We start from the raw sequence: 16,135 nt of genomic DNA on the forward strand, positions 1-16,135 counted from the left end.
AACCAGGAGTATTCGTGTCCTTCGTGTAAATTGTGGCCATGCAGCAAAATTATTCTGGCAATACAGCCACTAGTTTCACATCCTTGGGTGGTCTGTTTTCCTGTCCAGGCACAGAATAACCTTTGGAAAATAAGTCCTGACAGCAAAGAAGAAACTGCTTCAGTTTTATTTCTTTATCTATAAAAATACCCAAACTTTAAAAACCCAAAGAGACTAAACCAGCACCTGTGTAAGTGCAGTGGTCTACATTATGGGCAGAAAAATGGATTCAGCAGTGACGTTTCTTCAACGAGTTGTTTTAATTCATTCCGTAGGGTTGCTATGGATCTTAATAACTACCTCTGATGGACTTGGGCATTTTATTTCTATCCATGTCTCCACAGAGGAATCTCACCATTTCTCCCACCTACCTAGTTCTCAGCTGTTTCCTGAAGGGAATTCTTGTATCAAGACTGGTCAGCTGCCCCATACTCCTAGCATGGGGCTACCAGTCTCCGTTTCCGGATGCATTCCCAGATCCAGTTGGGAGACACACGCTTAGCACCAGGATTCTCATCAATGTCCCCTATAACATGCGTTGCTGAGGCTGTATCAAACTCTTGCACAAGATCCCCATCGTACGCTATGAAGTACCGCCGGATTTTGTCAAAGTCCTTCACGGAGGGCGATAGGTACAGCTTCACACCCGTGAATATGTCCAGCAGTGGCTGCATTTTGTGACAGAGGATGAGAAGCACAGGTTGGGAAAAAACATTACATTGGTCTGGAAATTACACTAAATTATTTGAGACATAAACGAGTCCATTCACAGTTCCCAAGGTTATCATTCTAATCCCATGCCTAATAACTGTAAATTGCTCTTTGGTCCACCATTAAATCATACCCAAGAGCAACAGCCGTACAGTTCCTCTGAAAGCCAGATGTTACAGCTGAACAGTGCCTCCCTAGCTAAGGGGGATTATTACCCCATTATTCCTCTTAGTGGTGATGCTGATGTGGTCCAGTAAACATGATCTTAATGTCTTTGCCTTTACAAGCTGGTTCTTCTTAGGTAAAGTAGGAGAACATGACCGCCCTGGGAGGGGGCTTGCTGTTTACATCAAAATAGCTACTCCAGGCTTATCAGGCAACTATAGCTCAGTGATTCTTAATCCACTCCTACAATCTGCTGCACAATGGACTAGAAAGGACAGTTCTCCCTTTACAGCTCCCAACTCTTCCACATGCAGCAGTCAGGAAGAACAGTCGCTCAGCCATCATAGCACTTTGTGGAGAAGGACACTGTTGGTGGGTGAAGAGAGGATTGGCCTTTAGCAGGACAAACCCAGTTATGTCAGCTGTGCAGACCAGCAAGAAGAGCTGCAGCCATCTGCTTCCTTTACAAGGTGGCTTATATTGCTATTTCTGCCTTTACATTTAATTTTAATTTAGGGTGCTGCTACAGGGAGTTTTCAGACTTTCCAGATGGAAGGCAAAAGTGAACAGACAGTTGAAACTGCCTCAGCTTCCTCCCACCCCAAAGCGGTTGCTGTCCACCTTTACATACCTTTTTTCCATTATCATCCATCTCAGATGCTTTTCTCTTCTCCCCTCGTTTCTCCTCTGATTTTTGAGGGGATCCAATGACTGCTTTGCTCTCTAAAAACAAAAACATGTCTCATTGGTGCTCTCTGTCCAGATACTGGTTGTGTATTAAATTGGAGGGAAAAGAGTGAAGAGACTAAAAGGGAAAAGGCTTCCGCCCCGCATTTCTGGAAGATCCATGAGTTAGAATGTACCTAGTAAGACAAATTTTGCTACTGCAAATGGCCCAGGGCATCTTCCTGCCTCATCTCCAGGGTGCTGCTGTTCAACGTCCCTCCTTGCTGTCACCACGCTCCCTTTTTGAGACTGCTCAGAAATTTGCTTCACGTTATTCCCCAGTAAGAAAGCACTGGTGAAGCAAACTCATTTCACAGCTTTGTAGTTTACTACCTGGAAATCCCCTCCACCCAGGTGCCCTATTTATATGCATGAATTTAATCCAAGTAAAACTAAATAGTGGGTTCATGGCCAAAAATGTCTAACCAAAGGGCATGTGATCTGCAGGAAGGGGAGCAGTAGGTTTTCTGTTCAGACCAGTCTTAAACATACTGCTAAGGACCTCTATCTACTAAGATTAGAAGGGACTGCAGTCCCAGAGAAATCACTCCAAAGGATTTTTGGTACTAACTATAACTGAGACTCTGCTAGGTTAAAAATACTTGTTCTAGGCAGCATATACTCTCAGAGAGCTTTTATTGTCTAAATGAGCTGCCCAAGCACCAACCTGAACAGCATCATCTGTGCTCTTTCCATCTTTTCTCAATCCCAGCACACTTCAGAGCTGTGGCTCTTCAATCCATGCTACGAATGACACAGGCCAAACCAAGGGTCTAAACAGCTTTGCCCATTAACCCTGACGTGCACATGAAAGCTGCCGTGGGATCTTCGAGCATCTGACAGAAGACAAAGATCCAAAGCCAGCCTGCCCCAAACACAGAGGACACACCCTGAGGCTCCTCTCCCTGCAAAGCACCATCTTACCTTCTGGCTTCTGGGCTTTTGCAGGTGACTTGCTCGGGGGAGTTTTAGTAGTGCTGTGTGGTGTGGAAGACCTGGAATTTCCCTCGTTCTCTCCACTGCTGCCAGCCGTGGACTCATCTTCCTCCCCAGCAGCAACACTGAAATCAGCCTTCTCTTTGGAGAGTTGGTACAGCTCCTGTCCCACCAGAAACAAAGCACTGCCTTTAACCACAGTGAAGCCTCTGATAAATGCATTGTCTCCTCTTGTTTGTCCCGCCCCCCCCCCCCCAATTGTTTGCTCATACGCTTTTTCTTCTTGCACCTCTTTGTAGCCATTTTCCTGTCAACTTTGATCAAGCTCTCTGCATTCCACCCACCTGCTTGACATTAAGGGAGGCCATACAGGGAGGTACCAAGACCCATATTTACACGATCTACTACAGAGCAAGACACATGAACTCTCAAGAGCCTGCCTCCCTAGCCTGAAAAATGAGCAATTCCTATTGCTCGCTCAGGGAATAGTCTGTCTGAAAAGTGTATTTTACCTTTCTCTCCCCTATCTGCATAGGGAGCCAGAAAGACTGCTGGGCAGCAGGTGGGCTGAATCAGTCCTTGCTTCGATGGCACAACCAGCGCTTACATCTGCTGCCAGTATCCCTGTAGGCAGCGCGAAGACAGCCCAAACGATAATAACTAGACGGAGAACAGAGCTCATCAGCAGCTGACTTACTGCTGGGGATGGCAGCAAGCCAAGCGGTTTCTATCAGCAAAAGAGGCGCAGGGGCTGTGTGGGGTGGGGGCAACCCCAGGGGTCCTGGCTGACTGCCATTTGGCCCCAGTGCCCTGGAACTGGGCCAGGCTACCCTCTGTCACTTCCCAGATGCCTCCCCTAATCTCAGCAATTAATGGGAGACCAAATGACCATAAACACTTAAGAGAATAAAGGTCACCTCTTTCAGGAAGGAAATTCCTCACCATGAAGGCTGTTACAAGCGCTGATACAACTAGCTGCCAGCACAGACTTTCCTAAAGTGCACAACACAACAGCTCAAGAGACTCGAGAGGCCCCACGAAAGAGAAAGATTCACATCAAAATTATCCAGCAAACAGCCTGAGCCTAGACTAAATGGAAAATGTAACATGCCACCATAGGCACCAGTTGGCAGATACCTTCATGCCATACCCTGCTATCAGAATTTGTCTTTTTAAATACAGATTGTCATCAGAACTTATTCTTGAACGTGCTGCAGACATACTGTGTTAATTCACCTTAAGCTGCTGGAGGTTGGTGGCTGTCTTCCAGTCTTTGTCATCTCGAATGCGGGTGCAGCGAGGGAAGCGAATGGAAATCCCATCTGCAGTGTGAGCTTCAGCTTTGGAGAATTCAGCCCCTGTGATCTCCCACACTGGGGCTTTCTAAACACAGCATTGAGGAAGTCACGTCACATTCCTGCATTGTATCATGAACTACCTCTAACACATCTGTGTTCCTCTACTTCTGCAACAACCGCCCCCTCCCCGCCCCAGCACAGAGTTCCATATACATAAACCTTCTTGGTCACATTAATTAGAAAAACTTCTATTTTTATTTCAGCAAGTCAGAGATCCTGATCTAATGCATAATGCCAATTTCTAAATAACATCTTTTCTATCAGACATACATGGCACAAAGCTTAGTGATAAACTTTGTAAAACTACAGCAACTTTTGGGTTACAGTGGTGCTTCAACTGTTTTAAGTCAGATTTTTCGTGCCTCAAATTTAAAGAAAGTTCACTCCTGGAAGGCATTTAATGCACAAGAATATTTCCCAGAAGTGCTGCAGGTATGATTTCTTGATTAAGCTCTTAGCCTCAAATGCACCTGCAAGATTCAGAGATAAAAACTTGCGCTTAATTTCCTGTTCCACGTATGAAAACTAATCTTGTAAAAGAGACAATTTGTACACTTAAATGAAGTATAGTAGATTGCTATATCAGGGCTGGAAGACATAGTTAAATGACTATGATGGCACTTACCTTTGGATCTGGGACAATGAAGTCTGGGTAGTAGATTTTGTTAATTTTCAGCCACCTTGGAATTTTACTAGGATCCTATTAATTAAAAGCACAAAATCAAAATGATAGCCCTTATGATCATATATGAACCTATTTCTACAAAAGAAGTTGCTGAAATATAATCTAGAAGTAGATTAGCATAGGTATTACGTTGCCTTTGTATGAATGAAACTTCCTTTACCCTGTAGTGCAAGGTAAACTGGTCTGCAGCAGTTTCTCTTACCTAGAGAATCACAAAAATTATCTGTAATACAGCTCTCAGTTACTGTCTTTCTGTATGTAAAACAATAACATCATTGCTCCAATTGTGATCAGATAAAACTACCCACTTTTTTAAGATTCCATAACCTTGATGCAGAGGGCCTTCAGGATGTCAAGTAAATATTAAAATTCAGCTCTCTGTTTATTTCTCAAGTCCTGAAAAGTAAGATTCCTCACCTAAGTAAGTCACTCACAAAACGGCTTAACTCCAACACTGCAGGTTATCTGGCCACAAGACCATAGTCTGACTTGAGCATTTCTCACCCGCAGCCCCATCTAGTGACTGTCTTCACCAGTTGCAATATGCCATTAAAAAAAAAAAAAAAAAAAAAAAGAGGAAGGTACTTGCTCTGCTCTTCCCAATAAAACTTTGTCTTAGCAGGAAACAGATGGTGCCTGGCTTCCCACTCAGTGTCGGAGTACAAATCTCAGGCAGTGCCTCATCTCAGGAGCTGGCTGCACCTTCATCTCATTTGTGTCAGAGCAGTTTATCTTCTTTAACTCTAATTGAGCCTCTGCTCATTCCCAGCAGAGCACTTCACTTCTGCATTTAGCCAGCACCTCAACTGTACCTCAGCAGGAAGGTTTTACCAAACCCTTTGCTGAACATTCCTTTGATCACCTCCATGCCAGAGCCCCTCTCACCTTGCTGATCTTCACCATATCCAGCTCTGTTTGCAGACGCGCTAAGGTGGCATCATCATGGCCACCAGAACATTTGGTCACAGTGCACCACTTCTCACTCTTGGGATCATAGCAGCCCATGAGGAAGATGGACATCATCCCACCTGCAGGAGGGGAGAAGCAAAGTAATGAACCAAAACTCTTTTTCAACTTCAGGAGTCAAAGGGCTCTGGGTTTGTGATGGCTTCACAGGATCAGCTCCTACATACAAAGCTGAAGAGAGAGCTTCTGCGCTGCACAAGAGCCCAGTCCAAAACCTAAGGCTTTGCTGTGCCAACTAACCCACAGTAAACTTACACCCTGGCACGTGACGGGTTGCAGCAGACGGTCGCTGCTACAAGCCAGTCTCTTCCTGGTAGGAGACCAAATGCTACAGGAGGCCAGGAACGGGAAAAAGCTTGAGAATTTTCTGAACTGACAGATCTCTGACTGAAGCCAACTCCAGAAACTTACCTTTACTGCCTTGTCCATAGAAAGCTCCCAGCACCACTAGGTCTGCTGTGTCAGCCATTGCACCCTCATTTAGGTAGTCCTTTTTCACTTTCAGCCAGTGTCGTTTTCCTGGTTCATAATTACCCTGTGCAAACCAAGGCAAGGACCCCCAGTCAGAACAGAGTCCATCTGGTGGACAGCTATCTCCTCAAACAGCCCTTGTTTTTATCCAGCTTAGTGGTACGAGAGCACAGCGGTGCTCAGCTATATTAGGGAGCAACTTGGATTGGATATCGGCATCGACAAGAACCCAGAGGTGTTTCAAGGATGCTCAGCCTTGTGTGCTTCATCCACAGACCTCTATCTGTTGTTATTCCTCAGTTCCCAGTATACACCAGTAAAGAGTAACTGTGAACCTGCCTTTATATCTTTCAACACCAGTCCTTCTAGTCCCTCACGGATGACTCGGGTGATCATATCTGCCAGATCTGAAGCTTTCTGAAACAGAAAGGAATCACGGTTAGCTCAAGACTGTCAAAGTGTTGTGGACTTCCAGCTTTCTATTTGCAGCAGTGGTGCACCTAAAGCAAAGCAACTGCAGAGATGAATGAATAATTTCATAAAATAGTTTTCCAAGAAGAGTACCACATGTGGTCTCTTTGCTGCACATCCAGTGACTCAGCTGGGAATATGTCCCATGAAGAGAAGGGTTCATTAGTTAAAAAATACTCCTCAGAGACAAGGTAGCCATTCTGATTGTGTCCCGAGTATGTCCCATACGTACAAGATCAGATTTTCCTCAGCCTGCAGTGCCTGCCTACTCCTCTATCCGACTGCCTTGGGACCTATGCTCTTTTCTTCTTCCCAAAATGCTTTCTCTGAGCCAAATGTCCAAGCATTCTCCACCAAAACCAAGGTGCTACAGAAAACAGTAGGAGTGGGGAAAAATGATAGGACATAGGGCTTGTGCATAAGCGGCAGTTTTTAACACTCAGGATGTACCTGGGCTGTGTGGCACTTGAAGCTGCCAGTTTGGGAACTGGAAGCAGTCTAGCTCCCTTCAAATGTACTCCAGTCTTCTCTACACAGCTCAGCATTACACAGTACAAACTTAAGTTACAACAGGCTTTAGCCCCTCCTAACAAAAAAAGAGAGAGATGTGCAAGTTAAGACTGCACTGAAGTGGCTGTAGCCGAGACAAGATGGGAGCACAGACACAGCCCTCTTGGACACCACCAGCTCAAGAAGTCTTGCACACAGACCAGACGTAGAACCATTCTGACAGGCAGGGAATTGCTGGATATGCACACGTAATCGTAAAAAAGGCCCTGTGGTAAAGGAGCAATGAAGCATCCAGAGTGTAATCTATGAGATCGCTATGCATGCTATTTTAACATTGAACTCACCGTGACGTGCTTCATCTCCGAGAAGAGGATCCGGTTGGGGATTTCAACCATGTTATCGTGGAGAAACTTACGACGTTCACACAGAGGCCTAAACCAGGGTATGGATAATGAAGGACAAGCAAGCAATTCTAACATGAATATGAACATTGATAAAAACTATTTAAATAATTAAATTATTTATCCTACAGAGTTCCAAAAAGTACAATCAATTCTTACTTTCCTCCAGGAAATAAGTTATAAAACAGAAATTTTGTGTTAAGGGTGCATTTAGTTTCAGAGGACGCGAGATGAGCTGGGTACTGAACCACACTCAGTTCAGTTGCAATGCAGTAAATCCCAATATTTTGCAAGTGCAGAGCAAGATGGAGCTCCGTAGTGAAACTTCTTAGCATAGCAAGGATTCTCCTGTGCTGTCTTGATTTTACAGGGGCAAATGGCCGGTCTTAGCAGCCAACGTGCACTGCTCCCTCTGCTGTGGTAGTGTATTCCCACGAGTTCATGCAGGGAAACCGGTCAGGCTACTCTTGCACTATGCCAGACACGTACCTGTCCATCAGGCTGATGTCATTGAAATAGATGCAGTCAAACACAAACAAGCAAACGTTGGCATCTTGGAAAGCAGCTTTCTGAAAGACAATTAAGATTGATTAAAAGAAATCTGCAGTTGTAGCAAGCAGCAATATGGAGTTTTAGAAAAATAACAGAAACAAAAGGATGTATTTTTATCTCCATGATCTTTCAATTATAATAAGCTTAAGCCTCTTTTAAAAGACATAAGTATTCCGAGAACTAAGATTTACACTGTGTCAAAGCACAAACTAAGAAGATAAAACATGCTAATTTCCAGGGAAATAACACCACAAAAATTAATGACTTCAGGCAATGTAATGTCCGTCGCTACTGCTGCCAACAAAAAAACCAACAAGCATTCCAGAGACTTCAGATTAATGGCTACTTTAAGTTGACAGTTTAATTTTCATTTTACTGTCCTCTTCCTCACCACCATTTAGTCTAGATATAAGAACTACACAATATTCGTAAGGACTAAATACTCTCTGCATCACTGGAGTCTTCCTGTCTGCCATGCATTGCTCAAGCAATGATAAGCAATGACAGAATTGCAAAATTTTCTAAGGATTTTTTAATATTTATCTTGAGTTGAATTTTTCCTACTGTCCTGCTAAGTGACCAGGTTAATATCAAATCTATTGTAGTAGAGCAGTACCTTTTCATTAATATCAGCCTTCTCAGGCTTATTTTTCCCCAAATGCTCTAGCAAGCACCAGATTTCTTAAATTATCCTGTGATAATAGATTGCATGCTAGTGCATTTAAGTCAGCAGAATAATAGCACCTCTAACCACAACAAAAGATTTTTTAATTTTTTTTTTTTTTTTTTTTTACCTTGTGCACACCAAGTGTCCCAAAAGGAAGTGGCTTGCCAGTTTTGTTGTCGATCAGAAGAACTTCTGAATCCAGGATCATACTTTGCCCACCAGGGAAAGCCTGGGGGATGAAGTCCTTAAAATGGGCTACCTTGGGGGAAAAAAAAAAACAAAAACAAAAAAGGAAAATATGTCTACTGGCTAAAGAGAGGGACTCACTCCAATGCAGATGTTTTCTCCAGAAGCATGTCCGAGGCATGTATAGGCATATCTGCACCAGCTTTACTTTCTATTATGGTACAGACAGCACAGTCTACAAATAGAAAAATGAGTCTTGAACAAATATAACCAAGACATGCAACTGGCACCAAGCCTCCCAAAATGCAGTGCATGAAGAGGACTCTAAGGCAGGGGGCTTAACTTTAGTTTCAAGCTCTTAATGTCCACCAAAACTAATTGATTGCAATTCTATTATTAAGTGTTGCTTTTCCAGGTTCCAAGTATCTACATAAATTAGAAAAAAGTCTACAACAGAAACTTTGGTCCCCCTGCCTATAGAAAGTGTTGGGAAATTCAGTCGCGTTTATAGATGATCTGGTGCAACAGAAGCAGCAGTTTATAGGTGCTTACTTTATGCGGGAGGACAGGTTTGAGGCTTCTGCTGAAGTAGTTAAAATGATCTCCATTTTTATGGACCTGCACCCGCTCGCCATCATACTTGATCTCTGCATACATGCCATTTGGGCATTTCTTCATGGCGTACTCAATTGACTTGCAGGCTTCAGCCTTAGAAAGGTGGAGAGAGAGAAGTCCATAACAAATTCAGATGATACATTTAAAAGTAAAGCTACGCTTACCTAAGTTAATGAATGAACTACCACTGCCTCTGTAGATCTTTTTGTCTAGGGTCTTTGATATCCAGTCCAAGTCTTCCTTTTCTTAATTACTCGTTTACTTAAAATCATCTGCATATGCCCAGATAATTACAGCTTTTCGGTGTTTATCTCCTCCAAATACTTGAAGGTGTAAGGACTGTGCCTTTTGTAGGAATATGCTTAGCCCAGAAGTAAATATTTAACTCTGTTTTGTTCAAACAAAAAGCCAAACTTATTTGAATCTCTAATCCAATGGAAAGCTTATGCTATTTACAGAGAAAGGATCAACTTCTGGGATGACAGCAAACAAGTCACTTCTGGACTGAAAGCAAGCCAAGATCTTAGCTTCTGCAGTGGCACTGAAGGTGCGACTATTGAGTACACTGAAAACTGGCCTATTAATAGAAAACACTGTGTAAAATGGCATTAAACATAAAAATCAGCACTGCACACTCTATTAGCTCATAATACATGCTGTCACTTATATGTCTGCTGATTCTTAAAGGTGAGGGTTTCTGACAGCACATATGAGAACTCCATCTCTTGCTTGGGTGAAGGTTACCATTGCAGGGGAGCCAACGTTACCAGCATGGGCTGAACCGGGGTCATCAGAGAGGCCTGCACACTGAGCGTGCGCTTCAGACCTGGCACCTTCTCGGCCTCCTGCTGGTTCCTCAGGACTCGCTCTACCACATCCTGGAGATTGCGTGATGCTTTGAACGCCTCGTAAGCATTGGGATCCAAAGCATCCAACCTTTAACAAATTGAGGAGAGGAGGGAAACATGCATCAACCTCAGATCTGCTACTCCTGGCTTGTGAGGCTAATGCTCACTTCGGGCTTTGTCTCACAATGAAAGGTAAGACTTACACGTGCTTTGCTCCAGCATTCATCTTCAAGTCATGCTTAATTAGCCTGATGATGCATTTCAGGTCATTGCCCGTACATCTGAAGTGTGAGAGAAGATTCAGAAATGGTAAACATTTATCTGAACTACTTTCCAGCTGAAAAAAAAGAAACTGATCCAGGTCTCTAAAAAAAGGTCCTCCCCGTCTGTAGGGTTTAAAGTCAAATGAGGACACGTTACTAGTGACATCTCAGAGGCACTGAGATCCAAAAGCTTTTTAGCATCTTTATGTTTGAATGCCAATATGAATTCTGCCTCAGTGCTGACATACCTTCCAATATCCACTTAATTAATGCAGCAAGAGTAAGTGATAATAACAGCCTCAGATCAACACAAACTGAGCCAGGCGAAGAGTCCTCAATGTGTCTAAATGGCTTGAAGGCTTTTCCCAACATACCTAAGAACAGAACTTAATTAACAGCTAAGTTCTGTTAAGGTAGTTCTGCAAGCCACTTGTTTAGTACTGACTGAAGTGTTTTGACAGGCAAGGATGAAATTCTGTGGCATGAACAGGAGCCATACATGTTACCATTGCTGGTCAGCACTCAAGGTGTCTTAATCAAACCACTAATAGCGGCTTACAGGTGTTAACTTCAGTCTCTGTGGCTTATGATTAGGTTTTTCACCTATTCCAGCTTGTGATATGTAGATAACTACTCCTAGTTTTAGGGAGAGTTCAGAGGCCGATTACTTTCCTTACCTGCGAGTGATATGTTGCAGCACACTTTGTTGGTCATCTTCCTTAGTAAGCTTTGATAGCTGGATTAGGAATTCATCTACCTCTTGGATGGTCAGGAGACTTTTGGCTGCTGGAGGACAAGACTTGCTTTGTTCAAAGAAGAGGCGTATGGTCTCAGAAACATCTCCCTGTCTCCAAAAACAAAATAAGGGTGTGGATCAGAGCTACGGCTAGAGAATGGGGACTCCACTGGGGATTCAACAGGGTTCCAAAACAAGTAGGATAAAGCACAGGAACAACGCTGGGATTGCCCGAAGGAATTGGAATCAAACACTAGAAAAAAGCTGCCACGACAAAGAATAAAGCTTCTCAGCTATTCCATTTGCAAAAAAAGGTAAGAGTACCAGTATCATGTCATTGCTCTATTTTTCACCACTGCAGCATCACAGACCCTTTATTTCCTCAGGATGAATCCACCTGTAAATCCAAGGATCTGAAACAGTCTAGTGATGACACCAGAAGGCAGTATAGGCCAAGGCAATAAACAGAGGTGAAAGAATTAGCTTCATTATCTAACCCTTTGTTACATCTTGCAATGAATCAGAAGTGTGCATGGTCAATTACCAACTTCTATGCATAGGAATTAAATGCACACGTGAGCATGTGCAATTGTATGAGTGTACCTTAATGTAGGAGCCAACTGAAGCTCACAGTAACAGATCTGTTAATTCAATCAGTTTTTGCTACGCGATACTACGAAAAAAGTAATAAATCAGTTACATAGGAATATGCTAGACAAAGCAGTTTAGACAAAGTGGATACAGCCCAACTTGCTGAAATATTTTAGTCTTGCTTTCTAAAGTTTTGCAGGTGAATTTGTATCTTGCTTTCTGTTCAAGCATTATTTTCTAAAGGTTCCAGATGGCAGGAAGTGCTATGAAAACCACTAAAGTAAAAAAAAAAAAAAAAAAAAATGATCACCAACTCCCATTCTAACAATCAAGTTAACAATCTGTCACATAGGAGTGGAAAAAAAAAAAAAAAAAAAAAAAAGATTACTGAGTCTCCATACCAAGGGACTGAACAGCAGAAATAAAGAGAACTGCTGTCTGTACTCACCTGTTCCAGGTCCCGGATCATTTCTTCTTGGCTGCAGTTAAAAATCCTACTAAACAGCTTTACAATCTGCTTGTCGTTCAAGTTGTAAACAATTTTAATGACTCCCGGTAACAGCAACTTAATGGTCAGGTATACGTCACCATGAAAGCCATCTGGAAAAAAACCCACAGCCCATTAGAAACTGTCACAATTTATTTTCACATAGAGGCACTGGTTGGTTGTGCTCATGAGCATGATCCTGGGAAAAAAAACCCTGTAGCTGGGGCTCCCTCTTTCCACCATGCTGTTCTGCTGCACATGAAAGGAGGTTTCTTAGGGGAAACACCCACAATCGTCCTCCAAATTTGATCTCAGCAATAAGTTTGGTGGCACCTACAAACATTCGCCACTGTCCTAGATTGAGACATTCTTATCTGAAGTTGTTATTTAGATAAACAGTTCACTTTACAGACATTATCTCCACAGTTCAGAAAGCATCACAGCACACAACTTGGACTACACAGATTTTATTTCACCATTGCTTTTGAAATAATACTTTGAGGTTGATTTTGAGAGGGCTTTCATATGCTGAGAATGCCAAGCAGGAATCATACCTCCTCCAGATCCCTTCTTCAGAAAATCCTGGATGATTTGCGTTTTCACATTGTAGCTGGGCTTTTCGGCAACCATGGCACAGAGCTTCCTGAACTCTCGCAGCAAGCAGTCTTTGTGTTTCGGATCACATTTTTTTGCAGATAAGGTAGACTTGTGGGAAGAGTTTGCAGAGACATCTTCTGAATTCTTTGGCTTGGCTGCACCAAAGACATAAGAAATCGCTTTTTTAACAAGTACAATATGGTGCAGATTTTGAAGTTGAAGCTACCTCTGCTTGGCAAGCTGAAAAGAACAATCCCAGTATGCTGGCAAAGCTTCAGAACTGGATAATGATGTGCACTACGCCAAAATTTGTGACTTTAAATTTTAATTGCCATTAAAAAAAAAAAATGCTAATCTATTTTTTCATTAGTTTTGCTCTTTCCAGTACACTAGAATTTTCTGGACCTTAACTCTACCAGACAAATACGGTTAAACCTTGGTGAAAAGAAATTCCTGCTGACAGATGCTTCTGTTTTATTTCTACTTTGTAGGCCTTTGTCCTTCACAGCAAGGTGTTTTCCTAAGATCATTTCTAAAATGGTGGAAAAACATCCCCATCCCCTCTTGTCTCATAATACTAACACCCCTACACATTCCCATCTCTTTGGCTGAGCATGTGGCAACACGTGCTCTGGGTGGTTCAGGGCTCCACATCTGTGTCAGGTCAGTCAGCGCCCACACACCGACTGTTCTACTGGCAGCTCTTTCTCAGGGTAAGCTGTTGCTGAACAACAGTTTTCCCTTTCATGAACACTGGGAATCCCTCACAACCATTTTTTTACAGATTTTGAGCTCCACCTGGCATATTGTTACACAGTTTGATTGAAATCAGCCAAAGGACTAATGCAGTGGTGGAGTCAGCCTGACAATGTGAGTTACTACATAAACTTTGTTTCTTTTGGAATACTAGAAACTCAAACATCAGTTCTTTCAAGACTGACAGCCTAAGACAGCACTAACAGTTTTTGGCAAACCAGTTTTTAAGAAGTAATTTAAACTAAACCATCTTCTATAGATAAAACACTACCGTTTTGAGCCAAGTTAAAACACCTCTGATGCTGCTATTAGAAGAGAAGGATTTCCCAGAATCAGTTTCTTAAGTCCTACCTGTGAAGCCAGAGAACTTCTTTGGTGATGGAGTGATGAGAGCTAATGGATCTTTTGTAGTTAGTTGTCCTGTGGCAGTGAGCTTAGCTTGGACTATCACTTTTTTCTTCGGTGTACTTGCAGCCTTGGAATTAGCTTCTGTAAAACAGCAAGGTCCACACCAGCAGTCAGAAATAATCTCATACATCCTTCAACATATTATGTAAGATACATTGCAACAAGTTTTAAAAGAACTGGGGATGGGGGAGAAAAAAAATGAAGGAACATTTTTCAGGAATCAAAAGTTAAAAGACTACATAATTTAGTAAAGATCACAGAAAAAAAGATCATAATGGAAAATAACTAATGCTTCCTCCTGGGATTTATCTGCCCGTGTCTGCATGTGAATTAAATCACCTAGACCCTCTCCATAATCAGTTGTGACAAATGAATTAAGAAGCACTATTGTAGAAATTACTGATTCTTCCTTCTCCTATAGAGCTGAGACATGATTTGAGCAGTGCTACCCAGTTTGTCACGAGGTCATACTAATAGATCAGTGAGGATTTCGTGGTAAAGGCACGACTGTGTGGCAATCAGTGGCATATCTTGAAAATGAGTAAAGCAGAAAAGCGACTCAGATGCTGCCTTGTGTCTCACCTGAGATGTGCTTGTTGATTAATTCTTTCTCCCCATCTTGTAGCTCTTCCCATCCTTCCAAGTCTGTGATGTCTTCAATTTTCTTGGTGGTGGCCCGGGCCTTATCTAACTTCTCAAACATACACTTCACATGGTACCACTCCTTCATGTCCCCGCCAGACTCCGTGAAAGGATTGGGAACAATCTTTCCAATGCGCACCATTCCTTTCACAATCTTTTCCTTGCACTTCTTGCAGCCTGCTGTGCCACGCTTGGCATAGTCTACACAGTACCTCTGCTCTGCCATGTCCTCTGCAGCTGTGCAGCCTTGGCGAAACCAAACGTTCAAAAGCAAGGAGAAATGGAAAGCCTCAGCACCACCACCCTGGTTTCTGCCTGCAGACCAGAGAGATACACGCCGTAACAGCAGCTGGTACCAGTAATAGGGGCTGGCTCTGGGGAGGCCAACACAGCAAAGGTAGGGTCTTGGCAAGGAGACCTGTGTATGGAGGGAGAAAAGTCCTGTGCCCCTGCCAAGTGCCCGCGCAGCCTGTGACAGTGTCCTGCTGCCTGTGGGCATCCAGCCTGCTCCGTGTGTGCTGCAAGTGAGAGAGGAGACACTGAGCCACCCTGGCCGCTTGTGGCCTTATGCCCGGTGGGGGATGTGGGGCTTCTCAGGGCCCTCAATCCTCATCCCTCTCTCCCAGGCCCGCCCCATCTGTCTTCCCATCTGGGACCCGGTCGTCGTCACCCCCAAGGGCCTCTATAGCCCCCTGAGCCCGCCCCAGAGGCCCCGATCCTCCACACACCTTCCCCCCAGCCCGCTCCTCGTCCCCAGGCCGCCCAGCCCCTTATCCCCCTCACACACGAGCCCCGGTTTCCCCCCAGCCCGCCTCAAGGCCACTTTCCCGCCCTGCCCGCCCCGGCCCAACCGCACGCTCCCGCCCCTACAGGCCCCACGCCCCCGCCCTGCCCCACCACCGAGGCGAAGGACTCACCGAGATCCTCACGGCGCCGCCATACCGCCTTCACCTCCGGCCGGCGGATGCGACACCCTCCAGCCCCCGCTTTAGGCCGAAGCCGCCGCCACCGCCGTGCCTTTACCGGCGGCCCCGCAGGCTTCCGTAGAGCAGGGCGCACGCGCCCCGCCCCGCGCCCCGCCTCTTCCGCCCGCAAGTGGCGCCCAGGCCGTGCGCGTGCGTGAAGCGCAGCTGCCGGCGGTTAGACCCGCCCCCGCGCGACGCTGACCCCGCCCCTCCGAGCAGGCCCCGCCCCGCCGCACGCCGGCGCTGGCGAGCGTCTTCGCGCGGCTGAAGCGATGCCGCGTGTCCCCCCCACCTCCCCCCGCCTCAGGCGGTGCCTTCTGTGTCGGCGTCTGAGGCGATGGCGTGTTCCGGGCCTCCAGAACCGGCCCTGCGAGAGCACGACG

At 44.6% G+C, this 16,135-nt stretch overlaps 1 protein-coding gene across 1 annotated transcript; it reads right to left on the minus strand.

Annotated features, from left to right (window-relative positions):
- Nucleotides 1-280: 280 nt before the first annotated feature.
- Nucleotides 281-15,811, minus strand: LIG3 (DNA ligase 3). The gene is made up of 20 exons (XM_082493297.1): nucleotides 15,705-15,811; nucleotides 14,728-15,305; nucleotides 14,089-14,226; nucleotides 12,939-13,136; nucleotides 12,346-12,497; nucleotides 11,248-11,414; nucleotides 10,511-10,588; nucleotides 10,227-10,395; nucleotides 9,397-9,552; nucleotides 8,786-8,917; nucleotides 7,929-8,008; nucleotides 7,383-7,470; nucleotides 6,397-6,474; nucleotides 5,998-6,121; nucleotides 5,506-5,648; nucleotides 4,561-4,635; nucleotides 3,814-3,960; nucleotides 2,566-2,740; nucleotides 1,547-1,638; nucleotides 281-707 (listed from the first exon to the last, which is right to left on the minus strand). The coding sequence occupies exons 2-20, from the start codon at nucleotides 15,284-15,286 to the stop codon at nucleotides 474-476; spliced, it is 2,985 nt and encodes a 994-aa protein (XP_082349423.1). The 5' UTR covers nucleotides 15,287-15,305; nucleotides 15,705-15,811; the 3' UTR covers nucleotides 281-473.
- Nucleotides 15,812-16,135: the final 324 nt, after the last annotated feature.

Source organism: Vanellus vanellus (assembly GCF_965231255.1).
Source record: "Vanellus vanellus genome assembly, chromosome: 19".
Taxonomy (NCBI): Eukaryota; Metazoa; Chordata; class Aves; order Charadriiformes; family Charadriidae; genus Vanellus; species Vanellus vanellus.